The 21,651-nt window shown below is 48.5% G+C and overlaps 2 protein-coding genes across 17 annotated transcripts in view; one reads left to right on the top strand and one right to left on the bottom strand.

Annotated features, from left to right (window-relative positions):
* The window catches only part of MED12L (mediator complex subunit 12L), a 92,226-nt gene that overhangs the window by 36,223 nt on the left and 34,352 nt on the right, over positions 1 to 21,651 (bottom strand). The gene's annotated exons all lie outside the window — the stretch shown is intronic.
* Positions 4,908 to 14,568, top strand: GPR87 (G protein-coupled receptor 87). 2 transcript variants are annotated; one of them, XM_015872156.3, is made up of 3 exons: positions 4,908 to 5,195; positions 12,781 to 12,906; positions 13,450 to 14,568. In XM_015872156.3, the coding sequence occupies exons 2-3, from the start codon at positions 12,873 to 12,875 to the stop codon at positions 14,484 to 14,486; spliced, it is 1,071 nt and encodes a 356-aa protein (XP_015727642.2). In that variant the 5' UTR covers positions 4,908 to 5,195; positions 12,781 to 12,872; the 3' UTR covers positions 14,487 to 14,568. The 2 variants fall into 2 exon arrangements, with proteins under 2 accessions (XP_015727642.2, XP_015727640.2); XM_015872154.3 differs by lacking the exon at positions 4,908 to 5,195 and adding an exon at positions 10,688 to 10,895.

The raw sequence follows: 21,651 nt of genomic DNA on the forward strand, positions 1-21,651 counted from the left end.
CGCTGATCAGCTTGTAGCCCTGCGCTGCTGCTGTGCAGGTAAAAAGAGCAGAGGCTTTGCTGATTCGGTCGTCAGGTCACATCCACTCCACAGAATACAAGTGGTTGTCTATGAATTAACACACCTTCATATCACTTAAGAACAAGCTATGGAATTATTTTATCTGCTTTACAAAAGCAAACAAAAAACCAACATTTCTTATTAACACTTCACAGCTCAGTGGCTACAGCTGCTTCCAACAGTTTAGCTTTATCTGGGAACAAAACCCAGAAGTCTCACCCCGGCACCAGGCCGGCTGGCAGGGCACAGGGTGGGGAGGAGGAAACGCACTTGGCGGAGGGAAGGAGGCCACGCTCCTTGTCCCTACCCACCTCCCACACAACTACCTTCCTGCCGCCTACCCACTTCCTCACCCTTCCTCTCCACCCCAAAGAGAAGTTAGCAGAGGGCTCTGTGGCTCTGCTGCACCTCAGTCCCTGAGCAGCTGATGAGGCTGGGCCAGCAGAGGCCCCAGGATTGCAAAGGGCAACTGCTCAGATGACATGGTGCTGCAGAAGCAGCCACAGGAAAGCATTACCACTTGCTCCCTTCCACTGGCCTTGCTGCTTATCGTAACCCCACTGCCACCCCTGCTGTTCAGTGTACCTCTACTGCTTCCTGTGCCCCCACCACCCCTACTGCCCCACCACATCACACTGTACACTCCCTGCAGCACTCCCACCTGGTTACACCACAGGGAGCCCAGTACCATGTCCAGACATCCTGAGGAGCCCAGCACCATGCCGAGATGCACCAGGCCCTAATGCAAGCTACCCTTCTCAGGCTCTCATGCCAGTCTGCTGCCCACTGCACATGCCAGATGCTATGATTACCACTCAGTTACTGCTTTTAGACTGCCTATTTATAGTAGCATAATGCAGTCATACAGGTTGCTCCATACTGCTTGATCTTTCCAAAGTTGTCCGTAGATTATTGCATGTAACTCCATCTGTCTGTAGGACTCCCTGTCTCTACCACACAGCTGGATGCACCACACAGCAACTTCAGCTCATATATCTCCTCTGCTATGCGCAGTAATGCTTTCTTTAATACAACACCCATTTAGAGCTGGAAACTGAACTCATCCCTAGTCAGCTTCCAATTGTTTCTACACTGCTCCACAAATCATGGTTTTCTCAAATGGTGCCTTCCCCTCACAATTAAATACTATCTAGGAATTAATTTTTCTCTCTCCACACACGCGCAGTATTTAAGAGGATTAATTTGGCTACTTTAGTTGAAGTAAATATACCAAATTCTTAGCTGTTAAAACAACCATCAATTTAGCAACTGCCTAAAGAAATGCAGGTTCCTACCGCTCAGATCACAGTGCTCCCATTAATGCTGTGTGCACACCTGCAGCACACAGGCACACACCAGCAGCCTGTGCCTACAGGTGGGTGTAGCCACAAAATGGGCAGGGGTGCTCCTTCAGCATGGGGTGTGCCGGAGGTTCCCGAGGATCCTGAGTCATCTGTCCTGCCAAAGCTGCTTGGGACGGTAGTGAGCAGCCAGTGACCAAGGTCTGCCATGGGGAAATGCCCGCTGACCGGAGGACGGGATGTTTAGTTGACCCACGTTCAGGAGCAGCCCCTAAATTCTAACAGTCGTACAGTTTTTAGATCCCTGCCTCCTCCTTTTTTGAAGCTCAAAAAATGGCACAGTGCTATTTAATCTCTCACATGAGCAGGAGCGAGCCCCGAGTCCAGGCCTGCCCCACAGTGAGTGCTGGCAACAGCACAGCACCAGGGCTTCTCATAGGGCTCTGCCAGAGCCACCGGGAATTGCTCTCACTCCCACAACACCTACAGCTCAGAACGACAGTCAATATTTTTCCAAAACTGAATTTCCCCCAAATTAACTTGGAGAGGTGCTGACACCTCTGCCCCAGAGCTACAGAGGTATTACAGCAGTTCCACAGCACAGACCTGGCACACACAGCCCATCATCGTCATGATGCAGCACTGAGGCTTTTCCTTTTCACAGCCAAGTTTGCATTTGCTTGGCTTGTCTACAGTCCAGACAAGGAGCCCCACACAGCCTAGAAGTGGGAAGGCTGGCAGCAGGCCTTGGACTTGCTTGGACAAATGAGCCTAGAGCAGGCTCCCAGGCTCTGGTTTCCCATGAAAACTACTGATACTCGTTCCAAACATTTCACAGCTTGTTGGGTTCCAAAAGGGGAACCACAGGGCACCAGGAAGACCAGTTTTGTAGGAAACCCATCGTATTTGGATACACAAAGGCTAGCATATAGTTTTTCTTATTTTGTATTTTACTTCCTTCCATGAAAAAGGAAGAGCCATTGCCTAAGGCACCTACAACTTAGCCCTCCAGATTTTGTATCAGAGGGACAGTAAGCTCATTACTCAAGACAAGTTCTGCACTTCACATGTCCTGACTGCCCAGCTCCAGTACAAACCTCATGGTACACAGCATGCTTTGCTTGGAATACAATAAGACAATTTGTATTGTGAATAAGAGCTGGGAAGCCAAGCCCAGTAACCAGGATACTCCCCGTATGACAGTTCATGAGCAATCAGGGCCAGCAGGTTGCATGTGAAGACTGCAGACTCTCAAACTGACTTCCAGCCTCAGAAAGGATCATCAGCCAGGGGGTGCAGCAGGAGGGACCTACAATGCAGCACAAGGATGAAGAAAGAAAAGAGCTTTCTACAAGGGAGTTCCTAGTTAGCTCCTTCCCTCCCTGCCTGCCTTTCAGTGGCAGCCACCAAGCAGTGGCTGTACCAAACCTCCTTAGGAAAGGAGGTGCTGGAGGCTCCCAAAGCATCTCCAGGACCCTGCACCTCCTGCACACTGAAGCACGGCACAGCAGGTTCCACCATTTTTTCTAATTCAAAAGACAAAAAGTGATTCTCATATATTATCCAGGTGGTTAATCTTCTTAAAAAGTAAGCCCACAGCTTGTACTGCCAATGTGATAGTAAAGGAGCTTTACAGTAAAGCAACACAATAATTACTGTAATGAAGTTGTTCAGACTATTACGTAATCTGAGAATCGCTCTGTAATCATCAGAACACAAGAAGGGACATCCAGCCTTTGAGCAATGATGGTTACAGCTCTCAGTACCAAAGCCCCACATCTCACTGGTGCTGATTTTACAATAAGCCCCATCCACAGCATCTCCCTTCTGTACACAGGCCTGCCTAGACCTGCTCCCACCTGAGAACCACCACGCGGCTTCTCCAACTTAGCAGCCTGCAGTGGATGCTGTAGCACAGCTTATTAACTCATTTGGCTTTACTAACCCACCAAAACACAGAGATTTTAAAGAAAAGTTGATGTGCAATCACACCACATACAAAAAAACGCACAAAAAACCCCCCAAAAACAGGATGCCAACTACTGAACACTTGGATCTCTGTAAGAAATTGCTTTTCTTTTCCCTTTTTCTCTCCTCTCCCCTCCCCACAGCACTTCCCACAGCGTTGTTTGAGATCTCAGAGACATTCCCAGCACTGGAGATGACTGAGGTACCAGAGCAGACACAACAGCACATGGCTGCCCACCGCACAGCAATGCTGGGACCATGAGCAACACATCTGGTCAGTGCCTGAGCTCAGCAGTCCTTTGAGGAGCACAGACGCCAGAAATTGGAGTTCAGTGTTGTTCAGACATCCCAGAGAGTGACTGTCCATTGTGAAAAAAACTGAATGGAAGAGGCAGGTTTCTTTTGCCACATGCCAGGACCATCAGTTAATGTCAGAATACCCAGCTCCTGAGATCAGATCACACACTGCAGAACTATAATTTGTGTTCCTGCCAGCTTCTTTTGCATTATCTGTTTTGCCTTGCAAAAGCTGATCTTGATGAACCTTGTCAAAAGTCTCCTGCGATCAGGGACTGTATCTGATTAAGGGAGAGGTCCTGAGGCAAGTGAGAACCTCACAGAGATTGCCCAGGAGTGAGCAGAGAGCAGGAATGTGAAAACGATCTCAGGATTCCCCTGCACACGCAGCCAGAGGAAGCAATGCACCACGGGTACGGCAGCTGGTGGGCCTGGCTCTGGCTCTGGCTCAACAAGGCTCCAGGCAGCTGCCAAAGGAACTTGCACAGAAAGCTCTGATGTCAGAAGAGCAGGGCTGGGGGTTCCATCACACACAGCTCTGGGGAAAAGAGAACAAAGTGCGCACAGAGAAGTCCAGGTGGAACAGACACCAAAGTCAAGGAAACGTGATGTGGCAGCCACTGCTCTGGATGTGCAACCTGGAAGATGAATTTTTCTCCTGCAGATTTAATGGAGGGAGGGTGCTGTCTTTATTTGTTTACTATCTAAGAAGGCTGCAGAAATGGGAAATCATTCAATTCATCCTCTACTGACACACAGCAAAGTTCTTGCTTCTGTAACTCTGCTTCAGTGCTTATTTCAGTGCTCCCAAGGCCAACACACTCCCCTGCTCGGCACACACACCAGGACCAGCAGCACAACACTGCCAGAGCCAGAGGGCCCAGGGTCAGCCTCAGAGCACGGTGACAGCAGGAAGCACGAAGGCAACAGGCAGTCCAGTCATTTCAGTTGAAATACTTAGTTACAGGCTTCGCAATTCACTTTCATCCCACATTTGGAAGAGAGAATCTGTTCAAAGCACAACATTAAAGACGCCTAAATGCAGTCAAATTAATAACTGACACGATAATCTAGATGAGCAGGTATTTGCATCTACCCAGCACAAGAGTTTTCAGCCTCACACTCAGTTTGCACTCACTGCACAGACAAACAGTCCTAGCTGGAAGGCACAGGCACAGTGCACAGGTGGCAGCGCACAGCGCTCTGCTCGCACGCTGCCCGGGGCAGACAGCAGCCCGCCCCTGGGTGAATCACGGCTGCGTCCCAGGCCTGGGCTGCTCCGGAGCCGGGCGCGAGCGCGCTGCCTACCCGGCATGTGAGTCATTCCTGGGAATGAGAGAGCCAGTTGCTCCAGTCGCTCCTGGCCAGGTGAATTCTGCCTCTCTGATCGGGTACCGCAAAAAGAGGCGATTGGAAGCGCAGAAGCTTACTTCCAGATATGGTTTATTTAACCACCTCACCGCAAGAAATACTCTCGAGACTGTTTTAATCTCAAGATGCGTTTTGGAGGAGTCTGAGGCACTTCCGCGATGCAGCTCAGAGACAAACGGAGGGCGACTGCGGGGACAGGTAAGTCGTTTCTGACCATCTGGAAAGCGTTTGATAGGTTGCTCTGTACATCTTCCCATTCTTAATCGCTCTTAACCGAAAAGAAAGTGGGAATTAAGACTGAATTGCTGAAAAACCAGACATGGAAGCATAAACTGAGGATCAGATCAATTAAAAGCATGAAGAAGACTCAAGTAGTGGGAGCTTCCGATCTCTTATTAATTAGGTGGTAAATGTTACTTGTTATCTTTCTCCCAAGAGAAAAGTACAGAAATATTTCCACTCATTATTCCTCCCGAGATACTATTCAAAGTGCAAGAGGGTTTGTGGTTTTAACGCCTTACTTCCTGGCACAGGTTAAGTCATATCAAGTAAGATCCAGTAACCGTAACATCTGAATCTGCTGTCCGAGGTTTGCATTCGATCCTTTTGTCCTCTTTCAGGGCAGGAAAGCGTGCTTGAATTCTTTTAATTACTCTGTACAGAATAAAGGTTCTCTTCCTTCATGCTTCACTCCGATCATGTTAAAACTTGCCAGGTTCACTGGAAAAACCACATAGCTCTGAGCAGGCAGCTCACACCGTGTGGCAGATCTGTCTCAAGGTTCGGGACGGGCACTTCCACAGATCCCCGTCATTTAAGAAGTATTTCAGATTGAAGTTGTTTCGCTCAGCAACAAACAGCTGAAAACAGCAACACAGCTGAAGGTTTTATGTTTTACAGAAATGGCTTGCCATAGGTGCGCCATAGGGATGCACGCATCTACCTTCTCATTGGGCACGCTCGGTGTTACTCTCATAGGGTTTCACACGTCGTTCCGTCACTCTAGAGAAGATTTTGCAATCTTCCTTCACAGACGGGGATGCCAGGAGCATTGGCACCGGAGCCGGCAGCCACTCGGCACAGCCCGGCCCGTCTGAGGGCTCGCCCTGCGGAGGGAAAGGGAGGCAGAGCAGCCAAAACGTGCGGAGGGGTTTCGAGCAGAAAGCGCCTGTTTGCATTCAGGGTGCGTGGGAAGCAAGCAGCCGCTCTCACAGCACCGCGCCAGTCCCTGCCCGCGGCTTTCCCTCCCATCGCGGCCCGCTGCCGTCTCACCCTCGCGCCCTCCCAGGCTGCCGGGGCATCCCCAGGGCAGGGCGGCAGCAGACGGACCAGCTCACCCGGTGCCCGCAGCTCGGCCTGTGCCGGCACGCAGCCCCGCAGCACGCAGCCTGCTGGGCAGGGCCGGGCTCAGCCCAGACGGCCGCGGCAGCCCCTGGCTCCTGCGCACGGCAGCGCTGGGATGCCCAGACCGGCCAGGAGGAACCCGAGGCACACTGCATTTATGAGAATGCACCCAACAGGAACCGAGGTCTGCAGCCACCACGCTGCCATCACACCACATTCCTCTAAGGGCACCAGGACAGAGCTACTCACCCAGCGCTGCCGGAGCAGCACAGCAGGATTTCAGCAGTTCATACCCACATCTTGGCTGTCTCAGCCCTTCCTGCCATTACCCATCCAAGCACCTTCTTGACAAATAAAACAAACCCACAGGTCCTGCGCTACCAGGAGCAGTCACACATCTGACCAACCCTGAACCCAAAAGGACACCATCATGGCAGCTCACTGCTTCTTGCTTTTCATTGGGAAACGCTGCTGGCACACCCAGGTGAGAACAGCGAGCACAGCCCAGCCCGGCCCACGCTGCCCTCACTCAGCACTGCTGCCATGGGCACAGGGCTGGGAGCTCCCGCAGGACACCAGCGCTGCCATTCATACCATACGTGTCTCTTTTCCTTCCTTTTTTGGCTTCGCTGTCAAACATGGTGAGCCCATGTCAGCAACGTGCATCAACGCACAGAAAAACCCAGCTGAGTGCAGCAGAGTGGATTTTGTCCTTTTGCAACAGGAATCAGAATTGCGTATAAAGGAAACAGAAATCGTTCTGATACCGAGTTTAAAAAAAAGAAAGCCTGAAAGTGAGCCCCCTAACAGGCTCAGATACAGCAACCTCCATGGGCTACAGCATGGCTTCTGCTATCGGCAGGTTCTGCACAAGCAGAAACAACTCAGTAGCATCTTCTAGACAGAGACAAAGGAAGCACCTCAGAGCTAATCCCTTCCTCCTGCCTAATTAGAGGCTGCCATTCCAAGAAAACATTAATTATCCCAACTCTGTCAACCACCACATTGTCCTCTCTTCATTTTTAGAAAAAAATCAGAATTGCAACATTTCACTCCTCTGCCACCAACAGCCCTTTACCTGCAGGCCTGAATGGGGCCTTTCTGCTGCCAATTCTCTCCTAAACCTTCATGTAAAAGCAACTGCAGCCTCTAAGAGAGATGCCTGAGCACTACACTTCACACCACGCTGGTTTAGAACTGGCAAAGCGATGGCCACCAAAGAACAAATGCTGAGGATCCTGTTGCTCTCCCTCCCGTTTTCTGAGTTCTGCAGGCTGAAAATCTCAATAGAAGAGTTACTGAGTGCCCACAGTCCTTGAGGCACACGGCAGCCCACATTCAGCAGAGCTGAAAGTATCTTCTTCATAAAGTTACCACTGAGCAAAACCAAAGAAAGCACAGCAATCAGTATTCGAGATGAGCACCTGCAAGTCTTACAGCCACTGAACTTTGATTCTGCTTTGCAAGTCCGTCCTGTGCGACAGAGAACAGCGTGCACACAGCCGACCACTGTAGCCAGTCTGCCAGCTGCAAAGCACAGCACAAAAGAGCACAACCCGTACTCAACTTCCTGATTCCAGGTCACAAGAAATGCATGTTCTTATTAATGCAACCAAAGGTCTGAAAGCATTTGTTCAGCATCACTTAGGAACCCTTAGACATGTTTAAGAGGAAAGAGAACTCATGCATCTTTAGGTGCAGCAAATGAGTTGCCAAAATACACAGCCTTATACTGAAGATGAACAACGTCTGCTAGGTTTTGTAACCTGTGTATGGAAAATCTGATTCAAAGTAAGCAATATTAGTCCATGAACTTTTAATGAGCCCAAAAGACAGAAAAATTAAGGACAGACTTGATAACTGAGGCAGGAACCCAAACAGGCCTCACATCAGACTCATCCCACATACTGGAAAATTGGGGTTTGCAATCATTCACTTGAAATTAAATATTAAAAAAATCATTGGGAAAAAATATTCCCAAACTGATGCTGAGAAAATAAGATACGCATAGATATTTATAACAAACTAAAGACATCACGTTACACTATAGGTACTGCCCCTACCCCTGCTGAACTTAATACCTGGTGTTAGGAGTGGCAAATGTAGAACTTCACACATGAACAGCGTTACTGCATGAACTGCATCCTACTGCAGCATCCCACTGCACCCACTGCAGGCCTGAAACTGTGCAATGGAACGGTTACAGGCACAAGCTGAATGTGATGTTTTAGGAGTATGTGCAATAAAGCACTGCAAAGGCTGCTGCAGAAAGCAAAAAGGAGCAATGGCGCTGGTTACTCAGATGCATACACACTGTATTTTACATTTATAGCAAAGGATTAAGAAGGATTAATGCAAACTTGAGTGACTGACTGTACAGGGGAAGCATTGATTTTCCCAGGAATAGCTCATGGAGGGTTTTTCCCACAGCCAGCTCCTGGGCCCAGTGCTGTGGGGACAGAAGGCTCCATTAGCGATGGCAGGGACTGCTCCCCACAGCAGGTGCAGCACGCTGCAGGGTGCAGCCTTCACCAGGGCTGGCACCAGGCTTCACTGAGGACAAGTGGATGGCAGAGGATGGGCCCTCAGCCAGGAGCTCTCCCACGGGCAGCAAACTGCACTGCAGCTGGCCCAGAGACAGGGCTGCTGGCCACAGCTGCTGAAAGAACCCTGGAATGGAGGGGAACTTCCAGGAGGAACCTAGAAACCAAGAAGTGGGTTTTGTATTAGATACTGAGGCAGGCGTGAAGCTCCCTGAGACGAGACACTGGTTCCTGTTTCTGGGTATGATTAAGCAGCCAGGCACCGGAGCCCACAGCTGCAGTCATACCTTGTTCTTGTTTCTTAGCCGCTTGAAGTTCAGTCAGTCAGGGGTGGCAATGTGTCTGCTTTACGCAGAGCTGCCTGCACATCTCCTGGAAAGGCAGGAATGGGGAGCAGTGAGCACAGAGCCCCAGGAGGGCGCCTTCAGTCTCCTCTCTGCCAGCACATGTGGGAGCAGCTCCAGTCTGAGGCAGCCAACACGTACAGCTGGCTCAGCCTGAAATACAAGCAGCTGCATGACCTCACCAGCATTCAGCCCACAGCAACAGGCACCCAATGCCAGGTGTGCTGAAATGATGCAGGGAGGGAATGGATGGAGGTAAAGAAGAGGGCGGGGATGCAGGCTCTGTACTACTGCTTGCACTAATGTTCCCAAATCATTATAAAGGAAGCCAGTGATTTTGTTCTGATGGCAATAGAAAAGAACATAAGCACAGTCAGTCGAGAGCAAAGTTAACAAACTGCTTCACATTTCTACCACTTACATTAGTGCTGCCACTTACCAGACCTTGCGCTGACATGCAGTGAGTGGCAGCTGTGCTCAGGTAACCGGGCATCACTTAAAGCCCTGCAGCTCCATGAGCCAAAATCTCTGCTCAAACTCACAAAGAAAATTTTCTAACTTTTCAGGAGTTGTAAGTAAGAGACAGAAGGAGATTAATTAAATGTGACGGTAGTGAATTTCTTCAAATAGTGAGGCAACCCAAAGCCTTACTCATTAGAAAAACCATACAGTCATTCTCTACCCATCTGGCAGTGAAATCTACCATGCAGACTACTACTTAATTTCCCATCTGAAGCCATCGCAGTCAGGCACGTAAACCAGTCTGTCAACATCGGCAGCAGAACGTTACCTCATCAGGGAAGCAGTATGTGCTTAACCTACATTTGCTGTAACTGGCAGCCTTTAGGGGAAAGACAGAAAAAAAACAGCCAGCATGAGCCACAGAGAAGACAGCATGCTCAGTTTAAAAAGGTACGTGAGCAAAGGAGTAGCTTCCAGTGCACCTTCAGAAGCACCCAGACAGAATGTATTTGTATGAAAGCACGAGGCTGGAGAAACACCATATGAGATTGGTCTGAAGAAAAGAGCTAAAAACCAACCAGCATAGAAATACCACATTCAGACAAGTAAAAAAGCCACTACCAGAACGCATAGCCAGAGAACAGCCACAAAACGTCTACAACATTCCTTAACGTTCTTCATTCTCCTCAAGTCTGGATTGCAGTGATCTTTACCAGAAAAGCTACAGCTTTCAGAGCCAAGGGACGCACCAGCTTCTGCTCAGATGAGTAACAATCGCTCACCTATCAGCATAAATAACAGTCATGCTACTAGATGCGCTGTCTATCCCAGTACTCCTTAGTTTCCCATTAAAGCCTATTAAGCTATCTGAACGCCTTTGAATTTCTGAACCTAAGCAAGATCATTTCTGTGCATCCCAAAATTTGTCACACAACCAGGGACTGCTGTGACCGCATCTCTGCTGCCCTTGGCAACTTGTTTGTGATGTTAAAGCTTCAGAATTACAACAGCATAAGGGAAAGTCTGCAACATGTAACTGGGGCAGCCTTCGGCAGGTGTGATCTCCATCCTCCACCCCTTCCATGCACAGAGGCTGATGCTGAGCTCAGCTGTGCCAGCAAGGCAGGACACAGGACCAGTGTGGTTCAGCTCTCACGGCTCTGTGGCAGTAGCTGTGAATACTGCTTTCCTCTGCCAACCAACATGTAGGATTTATTTTAAATGTGTTTTAGTATTAACAGCATTAGCAATAAGATAACAGAGAGGAAATCCATTCAAGGACAAGGATGAGTCAGACCCTAAAGGGTCTGCTGGAAGAAGCAGTGACTTGAAAAGCATGAAAGAAGGGATGCTTCTGCTCCCCTGCCCTGCTATGCATGGAAGGGACAGCAAAGCACAGCAAGAAATCAGCTGGGCTTCTCCTGCACACGTGGCTTCACAGGCACTGGGACAGTGAGCACCTGAGTACATGCATCCCAGGGCAAGCGTGGGTGCAATGCTGCCAGCAGCTACTAACAGGCACAGCTGAGCCGGAGCTGCAGCCCCCTCCCCAGGGCAGGTAGGTAGGTGCCTGTGCAGGGAGAGCCTTCTGTGACAGTGATTTCAACACTTTCAACACTGCAGTTCCAAGCAGCTGCAGTCCAACCTCTGCAGCAGTTTTCAACTACAAGGTAACAGCCCAAATCCCAGCACTCAGACCAGCAGCCCCGTGGCTCCAAATAACAGCACCCACCGAAACAAACACCATCTACAGCGAGGAAAGGAACCGCATCCTGATGCACTCTGAGCAGGGGCCTGAAAGTCTCAGCCTGCCCCATCTCTGCTGACAGCAGCCCTATGATGCTGATGGGCTGTGTCTGAGACCATCATGCAGTCAGGAACCCTTCTCATATGTGTCAGAAAACATTGGCCCAATTTCTGATATGAGTCGAGAGATGGAACCTTCGGAGAGTGCAGTTGCTGCTCCTGTACAAAGATGCACTCATGGTCGTTACACACTGTCAGGTCTGTACAGCCCCTTTGTGATAATACCCATCTGAAGGATGGGCACAGAAGTGGAAAGGTTCATGGGCTTTTAGTAACAGGATTTACAGCAATTCCCTTCAGGACCCGGAGTAAGAGGCACAGAACTGACCCAGTGCCATTGAACCCCACAGCACTCCCCAGTCAGATGGGCAGACAGCAGCCACCAGTCCCTGCCTCACCCACCAGGCTGTGGGACAGCAGGGAACCTTCTGGGGACCAGGCAGGAAAGGAGCTCTGAGAAACAGGGAAATAAGCTTCTTATTTGCCTAAGATACAGATATGCATCTTTCCATAAAATTACTTGTCCTTTTGATCTCAGTGCCCCCCGGGCAAAAAAGAATAGCTGTGAACTATAAACAACAGGAAGACAGAGATTTTTCTTATTCCCTAGGAGGAAGACCACTGCTTCTCAGCACAAGGCAAAACAAAATACCTCAATTACTTCTGACGGCCTCATCAGGAGCCAGAGTTTGTAAACAGCATCAGACAAAAAGAAGCTAAACTGAGAAAAAGCTTAAAAACAGAATTACATTTATTTATTTATTTGTTTGTTTGTTTGTTTATTTATTTATTTAACCGGGGCTTTAAGGCACAGTGATTTACTTTACTGCCACCTGGTGACAATTTGAAACTTACAAAGTCACTGAGAGTCCTTAGAGTTGGAAGGGACCTTGAAAGAAGGAACAACTTGTTCCTTTCCTGCATCAAGATCAGATCTGCAAATGGCTCAGTACTTCTGTCAGTTGTTCACCTCCATAGGAGAGGCAGTCAGGGCCAGAGGAACAGCTGAGACCTGAGCCTTTCAGCCGTAGTTTTCTTATCAAAACTAATGAACAGAATGGGAAGCATGGAAAAAATATGTACTTGCATGATACGAGTCAATAATCTGCAGTGTTACCTTAGAAATTGGTATCACCAGATTTCCTTGAGCAATGCCAAACCATTTTCATGCCTCCACAGCACACACTGGGTTCCACATGTGCAGCCTCACAGCGAGTAGTGCCTGCACTCCCCCAGCAGTGCAGGGCTGCCCAGGGCTGCCTCTAACCTCTGCTTCTCCCCCAGAATGTAACGCCAGTGCCACCCACACCAAGGCCTGGACCTGCAGCTGCCAGAGGGACGCCTGAGGCACCTCGGACAACAACACACCACAAACAATGGGGTACAACCTGTCCTATGGACTGCAACCAGGTACAGCCGGGAACAGCAGCTCACTGTCACCAACACTGCCACCCACGTTCAGATGAGTCCTTTTCAAAGAGGCCGGCTGTATTCTGCCACATGCAGCCCCATAGGCTTCAGTTCTGGCTTACCGGCCAAGACAAGGCACAAACATTTTGGGTTTTAAACAAACAAGTGAGATAATGTAGAAGAGCCTGGAGTTTGTACACAAAACCTTAACATCCACAGAGAAGGCAATTTTTAAATACATTCATGTAAATTAAATTTCAAATTAGCATTTGAATAGGCTCAAAGAGACCCCCCAGAGCCCTGTTTCTGGTTAACTGGATGAGCAGAGCTCTGCTCCCCTGTCCCAGCAGGAAGCAGCACTGCTGTGCTCACACCATGTGCTGCAATACACTGGGTTCAGCAGCACTGATTTAACCGCTGCTTTCAGTGGCTGACACAGCAGCCCGGGGAGCTGCCCAGGGAGGTGACACTCTAGAAGACAGTTCTCAGACTGCTCCATCCATAGGACACCATGAACACTCTAACGCTGCTCTCACCCCACAGAGGAACACCTGAGCGAGGTCGCCAGCGCTGCCCCCAACCGCTCCGTGGGCCCCCCCGGGAACGCCACGCAGGACGAGTTCACCACCATCGTCCTTCCTGTGCTCTACCTGGTCATCTTCCTGGCAAGCATCCTGCTGAACGGCCTGGCCGTGTGGATTTTTTTCCACATCAGAAACAAAACAAGCTTCATATTTTACCTCAAGAACATCGTGGTTGCAGACCTGCTCATGACACTGACATTCCCATTCAAGATAATTCAGGACTCCCAGCTGGGACCGTGGCACTTCAACTCGTTCCTGTGCCGATACTCTACAGTTCTGTTCTATGCCAACATGTACACCACCATCGTCTTCCTCGGGCTCATCAGCATCGACCGCTATCTGAAGGTTGTGAAGCCCTTCGGGGACTCCAGGATGTACAGCATCACCTTCACCAAGGTGCTCTCTGCCTGTGTCTGGGTGGTGATGGCCTTCCTCGCCCTACCCAACCTCATCCTCACCAACGGCTACCCCACTAGGAGGAACATCGATGACTGCATGAAGCTGAAGTCTCCCTTGGGAGTCAAGTGGCACACGGCTGTCGTTTACATCAACACCTGCACCTTCCTGGTGGTGCTGATAGTGCTTATAGGGTGCTACATTGCCATATCCAGGTACATTTATAAATCGAGCAAACAGTTCATCAGCTCATCAAGCAGAAAGAGAAAACATAACCAAAGCATCAGGGTTGTAGTTGCTGTGTTCTTCACCTGTTTCCTGCCGTACCACTTGTGCAGGATACCCTTCACTTTCAGCCATCTAGATAAACTGCTGGATGACTCTGCACATAAAATCTTGTATTACTGTAAGGAAATGACACTGTTCCTGTCTGCGTGTAATGTTTGTTTAGATCCAATCATCTACTTTTTCATGTGTAGATCATTCTCACGAAGGCTGTTCAGGAAATCAAATATGAGAACCAGGAGTGAGAGCATCAGGTCTCTGCAGAGCGTCAGGAGGTCTGAAGTGCGCATCTACCACGAATACACCGACGTCTGAGCTCCCCACGCAAGGACTGATGCTCATTTCTGAGGGTATCTGTACAACATGTAAATAAAACCTCTCTGGGTATCTGACCACAGAAGTGCATTGAGGAGCAATGCAGACACATACAGCTCTGCCATCCCAGCTCACTAATGCCCATCTTTACTCAAAATCACAAATTTCACAGAGATCAGGTTCACTTCAGAGGCATTTGGGTACATTTACTTTGTTTGTTTTGTTTCTCAAGGCTAGCAGAAGCCAAAGAGATCTCACATAAGTATCCTGTAATGTAAGGAACGTTCCCATTAAGCAAGAGGAGCTGCTCTCCCCCAGTTCAAGTTCCAGTGATGACTCCAGCTCAGTAACGCTCTTTTGTGTTTCATTTTATTTGCAACACATTTTTTACTCTCACTGATCTTCGATCAGTTCTTCCTTTCTACCTTCTTGCAGAGTTTAGACATTAATGTTGATGTTTGCACCTACATTAGTTACTGTGAGCACAAGATCATCAAAACATTGCATAACGACCAAAAAATGCATGGGCTGTACTAGTGGCAGCAGACAGAAGCCAGGTTAAAGGCAGCACCTGGAGGAGGCAGCAGCAGAGGCAGAGCAGAGCAGATGCCTGAGGGCAGTGCCATGGCACCCAGAGCCCATCGGCAGGGCTCCTGGTGAGCGCAGCAAGGTCAGGCAGCAGGAAGACACCATCACCCACCTGATGGCACTGCCAGACGAGCTGCAGGCCTGGAGTGCCATGGGACAATCCCTAATGCACATCAGCCCAGCACATCACATCCCCATCAGACACCAGCACAAACCAAACGCCCTCCAGTTTGCCTCAAAGAACAGCCCCAAACAACCCCTGTCCTCCTTCACCCTTTGCTTCCCTCTCTGAGGACACCAAAACACAGCTCCTCAGCAGCCCTGCACAGGGCAGGGCTCAGCATTACTGCCACGCTGACACCTCACTTTCACAGCATGAATAAAACAAGGGCTTCTGTCTTGAAGTTATTTCAGTTTTATGTACTATTTTATACATAGCTAATAACTTGTGTGTTGTACATAATACAGACAGTGCATACCATATATAATCACAGGTAGCATTTGAATTAAATCAATGGATTAACACAAGCATTACAAAACTACTGACATTGCTCAGGGGGAGGGAGATCACTTCTGGAAAGGAGGGAGGAACACTTCCAATATTTACCCCATTTAAGACACAAATAGTGCAATTGGCCAAAATACCACAGAATAAACCCTGCTTTAGCCCTGTAGAAAACTACACACACAGCACCAAGGCAAGTCCTGGGGCTGCACTGCCCTTCTGCACACTTAAAGTCTGCACATACAGGAAGCTACATTAAGAACCATTTCTGTGACTGAGCTGCATAGTTCTCTTAATTCTCTTAAGCTCCATGTTAGATGGAACAGTGCTCTGCTGGCTTAGCACTGTGAAACAACAAGGTCAGTGTGCACACTGACACTACCAACACCTCCTTGTTATGTCTTATATGGTTAAAGTGAGGCCTGAATGCTTCTGGTCTCCCTTTTATGACACAAGTAACAGTAAACCACAGGAGGCTGATGGTCATCACACCGCACCATGACTGCGTTACATTCTCAGCCCCTCCTGTTCTCCTCTCTCCACCTGTGCTTCTTCCAGCACGCTGCTCCTGCTCAATGTACACACACCGACCGCTGCTTCTCACTACCTCACTTGTTTTCACTTCATGCATTCACATTAGCTCTCCTCCTAGAGAACAGCAGCTCCACATCTTTTAAGTAATGATTTCATACCAAAACAATCTGTTACTCAAAACAGCTGCCACCAGGGGATGCCCTCTGAAGAAAGCTTTGTGACACCCCTTCCAGAGGGCCAAACAGATGAAGCAGCTGTGCCTGTGGAAGGCAGAGGGCCCACTGGGGAGCAGCATGGCTACCCTGCGTTTGGAGGAGGCACAGCTGAGCACTGCTGGCACAGGGCAGTCAGAATGGCTCTGCTGCAGAGCCCAGCGACACATACAGCACTGTTCATAAAGCCGCCCCAAAATACACTCACTTTACCTTTGACAGACTGTATCTGTGATCAGCATTTCTCACTACAACTTACGCTTGTGCTTACACAACAGTTCTTGGAAGATGCTGCTTGTGAAGTCTTCTCCCAGGACTAAAAATGAGTTATAAAAGAAAATCCTACTTCTCAAGTATCAGATGACTAAACTTAATGCCTGTGTTTTAAGTGGGATTTGGTACTTAAAAGCATTCTACTCCTAAGAAGAAATAGACCCAATCACAGCACTGCTTCTCCAACACCCACTGCTGAAACAAGCTTTTTCTGGGCTGCTGGTAGGAAGCTGTGCCAGTTGCCATTCGGTTTGCAGAGCATGAGGGCTCACTTTCAGACATATCATTCTTTTTCACTTCCCTGTTCTGAGCTACCATTCATCTCTAAGTCTGCCATCTGCTTAGGTTATTTACATTGCTGGATTTTCAACTGACCCTCTATTTCTGACCAAAACAAACTTCACAAGCACCAACAAGGTTAGAAGAGTCAAGCAGATATGCCTTGAAAATTGTTTTTGTTTGTTTGTTTCCCACCCAAATTGGTCCATTTTTACACACGGGTGTACTTCAACACACACTACTCCTTGTCCCATGATATAACTTTCAATGGCACAGCACTGTTTCCCCTCTCAGCCCCCACAGTACCACACCATGACTCACTCCCCACTCATCCAACCATAGCTCTGGTGTTCCTTATTCTCTGTGCTGTGCCCAAGTTCTTCCTGAAACAAGCAGTTATAGGAACAGCATCAGATGCTGACCCAGGCTGTGCTTTCAGGAAGCAGATTAGGGCAGACACACACCTGAGTTTGGATCATACAGGTTGGGACTGCTGTGTTCTGCAGTAGGTCTTCCAGGTGAAAGTATGACAGCAAACCGGACCCAAGAAAGTGAGGAGCACACAGTTAGTGAACACCAGTGACAGTGACTGAAGAAGTTTCGCATTATGCTGTAATCGATAGTGCTGCCTGAACCATGGGCTGCTGTGGAAGGAATGTTTCTGGAGATGTACTTCAAGACAACTCCAGGTCTCCATCTGTGCAAGACTCATGGCACTGCATGCAATGTGTGCTTTGCTTTTGAGATCACTCCAGCAATCCCCTTTACCACAACTTTCCACCAATGCAGCTTCCAAGGCATCTTAAAAGAGCAAAGCGAAATTCCCAAAAGTTCTGAAGGTGTCTTTGTATTGACACACACCAGAACCTACTCAAGCAACCCTAACGGTGTGACCACTGCAGCCCCAGCAATCCACATCCTGTGCCCTGAGCCACCGGAGCACAGCCAGATCCAGGCTGAACTGGAGACAGGTCCTTGTAAGGCCTCCCAAGGTTATTCAACAGAGATGTCAAGGCACCTACCAGCCAGCAAAGCAACACTGGGCAGAAAATATTTGCTGGCACACTTTGATAGCTTAATACACCAGTTCGTAAGTCCTGCAGTGCCTTCGTAGTTAGCATGAGTTCTAGAGGGATTATTCTAGACAAATATTTATATTGTTCATTCCACTTCAGTCCATTCACAGCAACTGGATGTAAATATACACAGCTATGTGATTCCACATTTAGTTGGGCTGGAAGGGTTTGATAATGAGGCACAGACCTCTAATAATATTAGGGTATATTGTGCACGTATGGCAATGTTTTGGGGCAGTATTTAGAAAAGATCAGATCTCAGCCTAGCAGCCCCACTGCTGCTCCCAAGGGCAGCAGAGCTACCAGCCCAGCTTTCACTTCTGCCAGCAGCCTCCGGCACAAGGACCGCCTGGCCACCACCACGGCCAGCCCCTCTGTAACCAGCTGAGCTCCAACACCGTGTCAGTTTTCTCCTGTTCCTGGTTATGAAGTTGCATTCTCTGGTTCTGATGTAGATCTGATCAGTAGGACTACAAAAGTGGTCTCCTTTCACAGGCACTGAGCTCAGACCAAACCTCCAAATTATTCTCTTAATAAAATATAAATGACAAGACCAGGAAATAGGAGTTTTGGAGTTCAGGGGAAGAAAAAGACTTACACAGCTGAGGGTGAAATACATTATCAGTTGTCCTTAAGCCACCAAAAGCACGTGATACACAGCAGGAGTCTCCCTGGCGATCACACTCACCGCTTTCTGACCCTTTGGAAATAGCAGCTGTGTCTCCAGATCCTTATATATTAAAATTGGCTGGCATTTTGGAAAAATATCCTTGTTTGCATAATGAAGTGACCCTTCAGTCTGCCCTGATGTCTGGAATCATTCCGATGGGGTGAAACTGTACACAGAGCTGAGGCTTCCTGCCCGCCCTCTAAGCTCTTAATCCTCTGCCCCTGAACAAATGATCGCTTCTCTCTGAAGCATGCAAAAAAATTATGTGTGCTGTAACGTTTAATCCATCACAGAGTGGCAGCCTGCACTTAAAACATGGCACTTCTCTCCTTCTTCTGGGACCTCACACAGTATTCCCTGAGTTCTGCTCTGCTCTTCACTAAATCACAAAAAAGCAAACGAGTTTTTCTAGAGCAAACCAGGACCCCCAGTATTGCAATTGGCGGAAATCAACTGCAGTATCAGTCTGCTTACATTGTTATTCTGAGGTCCTTTGTCTAAATCAGCTGTTTAAGATAAATGTGGTGCTAGTATTGTTTTCTTCAGAGAAACAGGCCCTACAAAACCACAGCTTGTTAAACATTCGCTCTCCCAGCATCAAAGCTGAAAGCGCTCATTTCCAGAACTCCATTATGCAGTGTTGAGAAGTCAGTTCTGGCAGCACTGCTCTGCTGCACACGTGTTGGTCAGCCTACCTTCTCAGCTGGGAAGCAGCAGCCATGCCTGCCACATCACACATCAGTGCTTCCCTTCACTGTTAGCAGGGCTGACAAGAACAGGATGCTTCACTTTCTGCTTCAATGCGTTCTTTTTCTTTTCCTTCCAGAGGGTGGGGAAGCAGTGGGAAAAGAGACAGGAAGACACCCAAACCACCACTTCACAGCTTCAAAGCCCCACTTCCAGACTACAGGAGGGCAACTGGTGCGTGATGTGAGATGTCCTGGAAAGTGCCAAGAACCCCTTTGCATACTTAGGAACATTTCAAGACAGACTTCCCAAATCAAATCAAGCCCTTCAAATGGAGAATATTCTCCACTCAAAACCCAAATATTTAAAAGCATGACATCAAAACTGCCCTATAGTTCACCTCACACTGGAGATCAGTGCCAGCTGATGCCAGATCAGCATCAATACCACAGAGGCCTGTGCCCTCACATCATTGAATACTGCAGAACATTTCATCCACATGCTTTGACGAAGAGCCACAAGTCCTGTCCCACTGACAAGTGAACCTCCTGACGGGTAATGGCACAATTCACTGTGTCATCTCAGTGTCCTTACTGCTTCAGCATCTGCAGGACCAGCATATCATTCAAACAGTTCCTGCATACAGTTTCATAGTTCCAGAGCCAGTCCTTGATATCTCTGCAGCGATTTCATGCATACCTGCACAAAGCCAGGAGTTAACAGTCTACCCAGCACAGAAATCAGAAGGTTTCTCCATGAAGGATTCCTTCTTGTAAGAGTAGGACTCACCCCCGCTGCAGTGGTTTTCCAGCTCTGTGCATACTTAGAGGCTTAGGGCATCAGTAATCAGCACGACAGGGCAGCTGGCACTGCTGAGATGATTGCCAGATGTGATGTTTCCAGGAAAGTTCTGGTTAGTAAAGAGAATTACAGAATCACAGAACATCAGGGATTGGAAAGGACCTCGAAAGATCACCTGGTCCAATCCCCTGCTGGAGCAGGAACGCATAGATCAGGTCACACAGGAACGTGTCCAGGCGGGTTTTGAATGTCTCCAGAGGAGACCCCACAACCTGATTAAATTAAACTTTAAACATAGCAGACCAACCTCCTGCAGCAAGATATTTAATGAGCAACAACTTTGAGTGACAAGGAATAACTTCACGGACTGATTAAGACATTGCAGAGAAGAGAATCTGAGTCTGTGGATTTTTTGACTCCATAAAGGGAATTCTTCAGGCAAAGCATGGAGAAAGTTTACTGTTCTTAATTTATAATAAAAGGACAACAGATTCCCACGACTTAAAGCTTCCAGAGCTGCTTTCATTGAAAAAGGAAAGACAGTGTGAGGCTATGAACAGTTGTCTGTGCTGCACAAAACACAAAGGTAGTTCGGGGCCTTTCGTGATTGCCTTTCAAACTTCCTTCCCTTGGCAGACCACCCTTTTCTTCCCCCTCTGCAAGGATTTCATCTGGACAGAAATAGAAGACTGCTTACTTCAGTTTTAGGTTTAGATGAGGAAGCTTTTGGAAAAAGCTTGTTGTGAGTCACAGCGTGAAAGTTCTTCCTGGTCCCAAAAGGGATATTGAGGCTGTTACTGGGAAAGAGGAAAATTAAATTTAAAAACAAGAAAGAAGAAACAGAAAAACAAAGAAAAGACTTTGCAGAATTAATTACAAGGTCTGCCTCAGAGGGCCGCAGGCTTATAAAGCTCTTCTATCCAATTCTTCATTTCCCAGATCCAAAAATACATGGCAATGGGATAAAAAGAGATAAAAAATTGGTTGCATGCCTTCTTGGGAGCATCTAAGAAGCCTGTTGTGTTTGGTCCTTAGATGGAACAGAATATCCCCCAGAGGAGGCCAAGTAAGGCAGTACTCGCCCCACTGCCCTGCAGCAAGGCTCCTTGCCCAGCAGTGCAGCTCACGGCGACCTGGGGCTGCCCAGGAACGGCAGCTCAGCGCAGCCCTGAAGCATGGGCAGTCCTGGCTCCTGGCAGCAGGGCCCTACAGCTTCCCATTGCTGCACCTATGTTGGCCTTCACAAAACTGATCTGGTCTACCACCGAACCTGCACAACACACAGGACCTGCGTCACAGGACCGCAGGCACAGGTTTAAAGAAGGAAGAGTCTGTACTGCCACAAGCTGCTGTTCTACTCACCACAGGAAACAGGGCTCCAACCCAGGACACATAAATGCCTCTTGAGTTCTGTTTCTGCTTTCTGAGCAATTAAAGAGAATCTGCACCTTCCTGAAACACGCTTTGGTTAAAGCAAGGTAACATCCCACAACCATCAGAAGGAATAGCTTTCACCTGGGCCCCACCTGGAGGCCCAGCA

The sequence above is a fragment of the Coturnix japonica genome, chromosome 12, assembly GCF_054131305.1.
Source record: "Coturnix japonica strain WE chromosome 12, WE-NBRP24, whole genome shotgun sequence".
NCBI classification, from domain to species: Eukaryota; Metazoa; Chordata; class Aves; order Galliformes; family Phasianidae; genus Coturnix; species Coturnix japonica.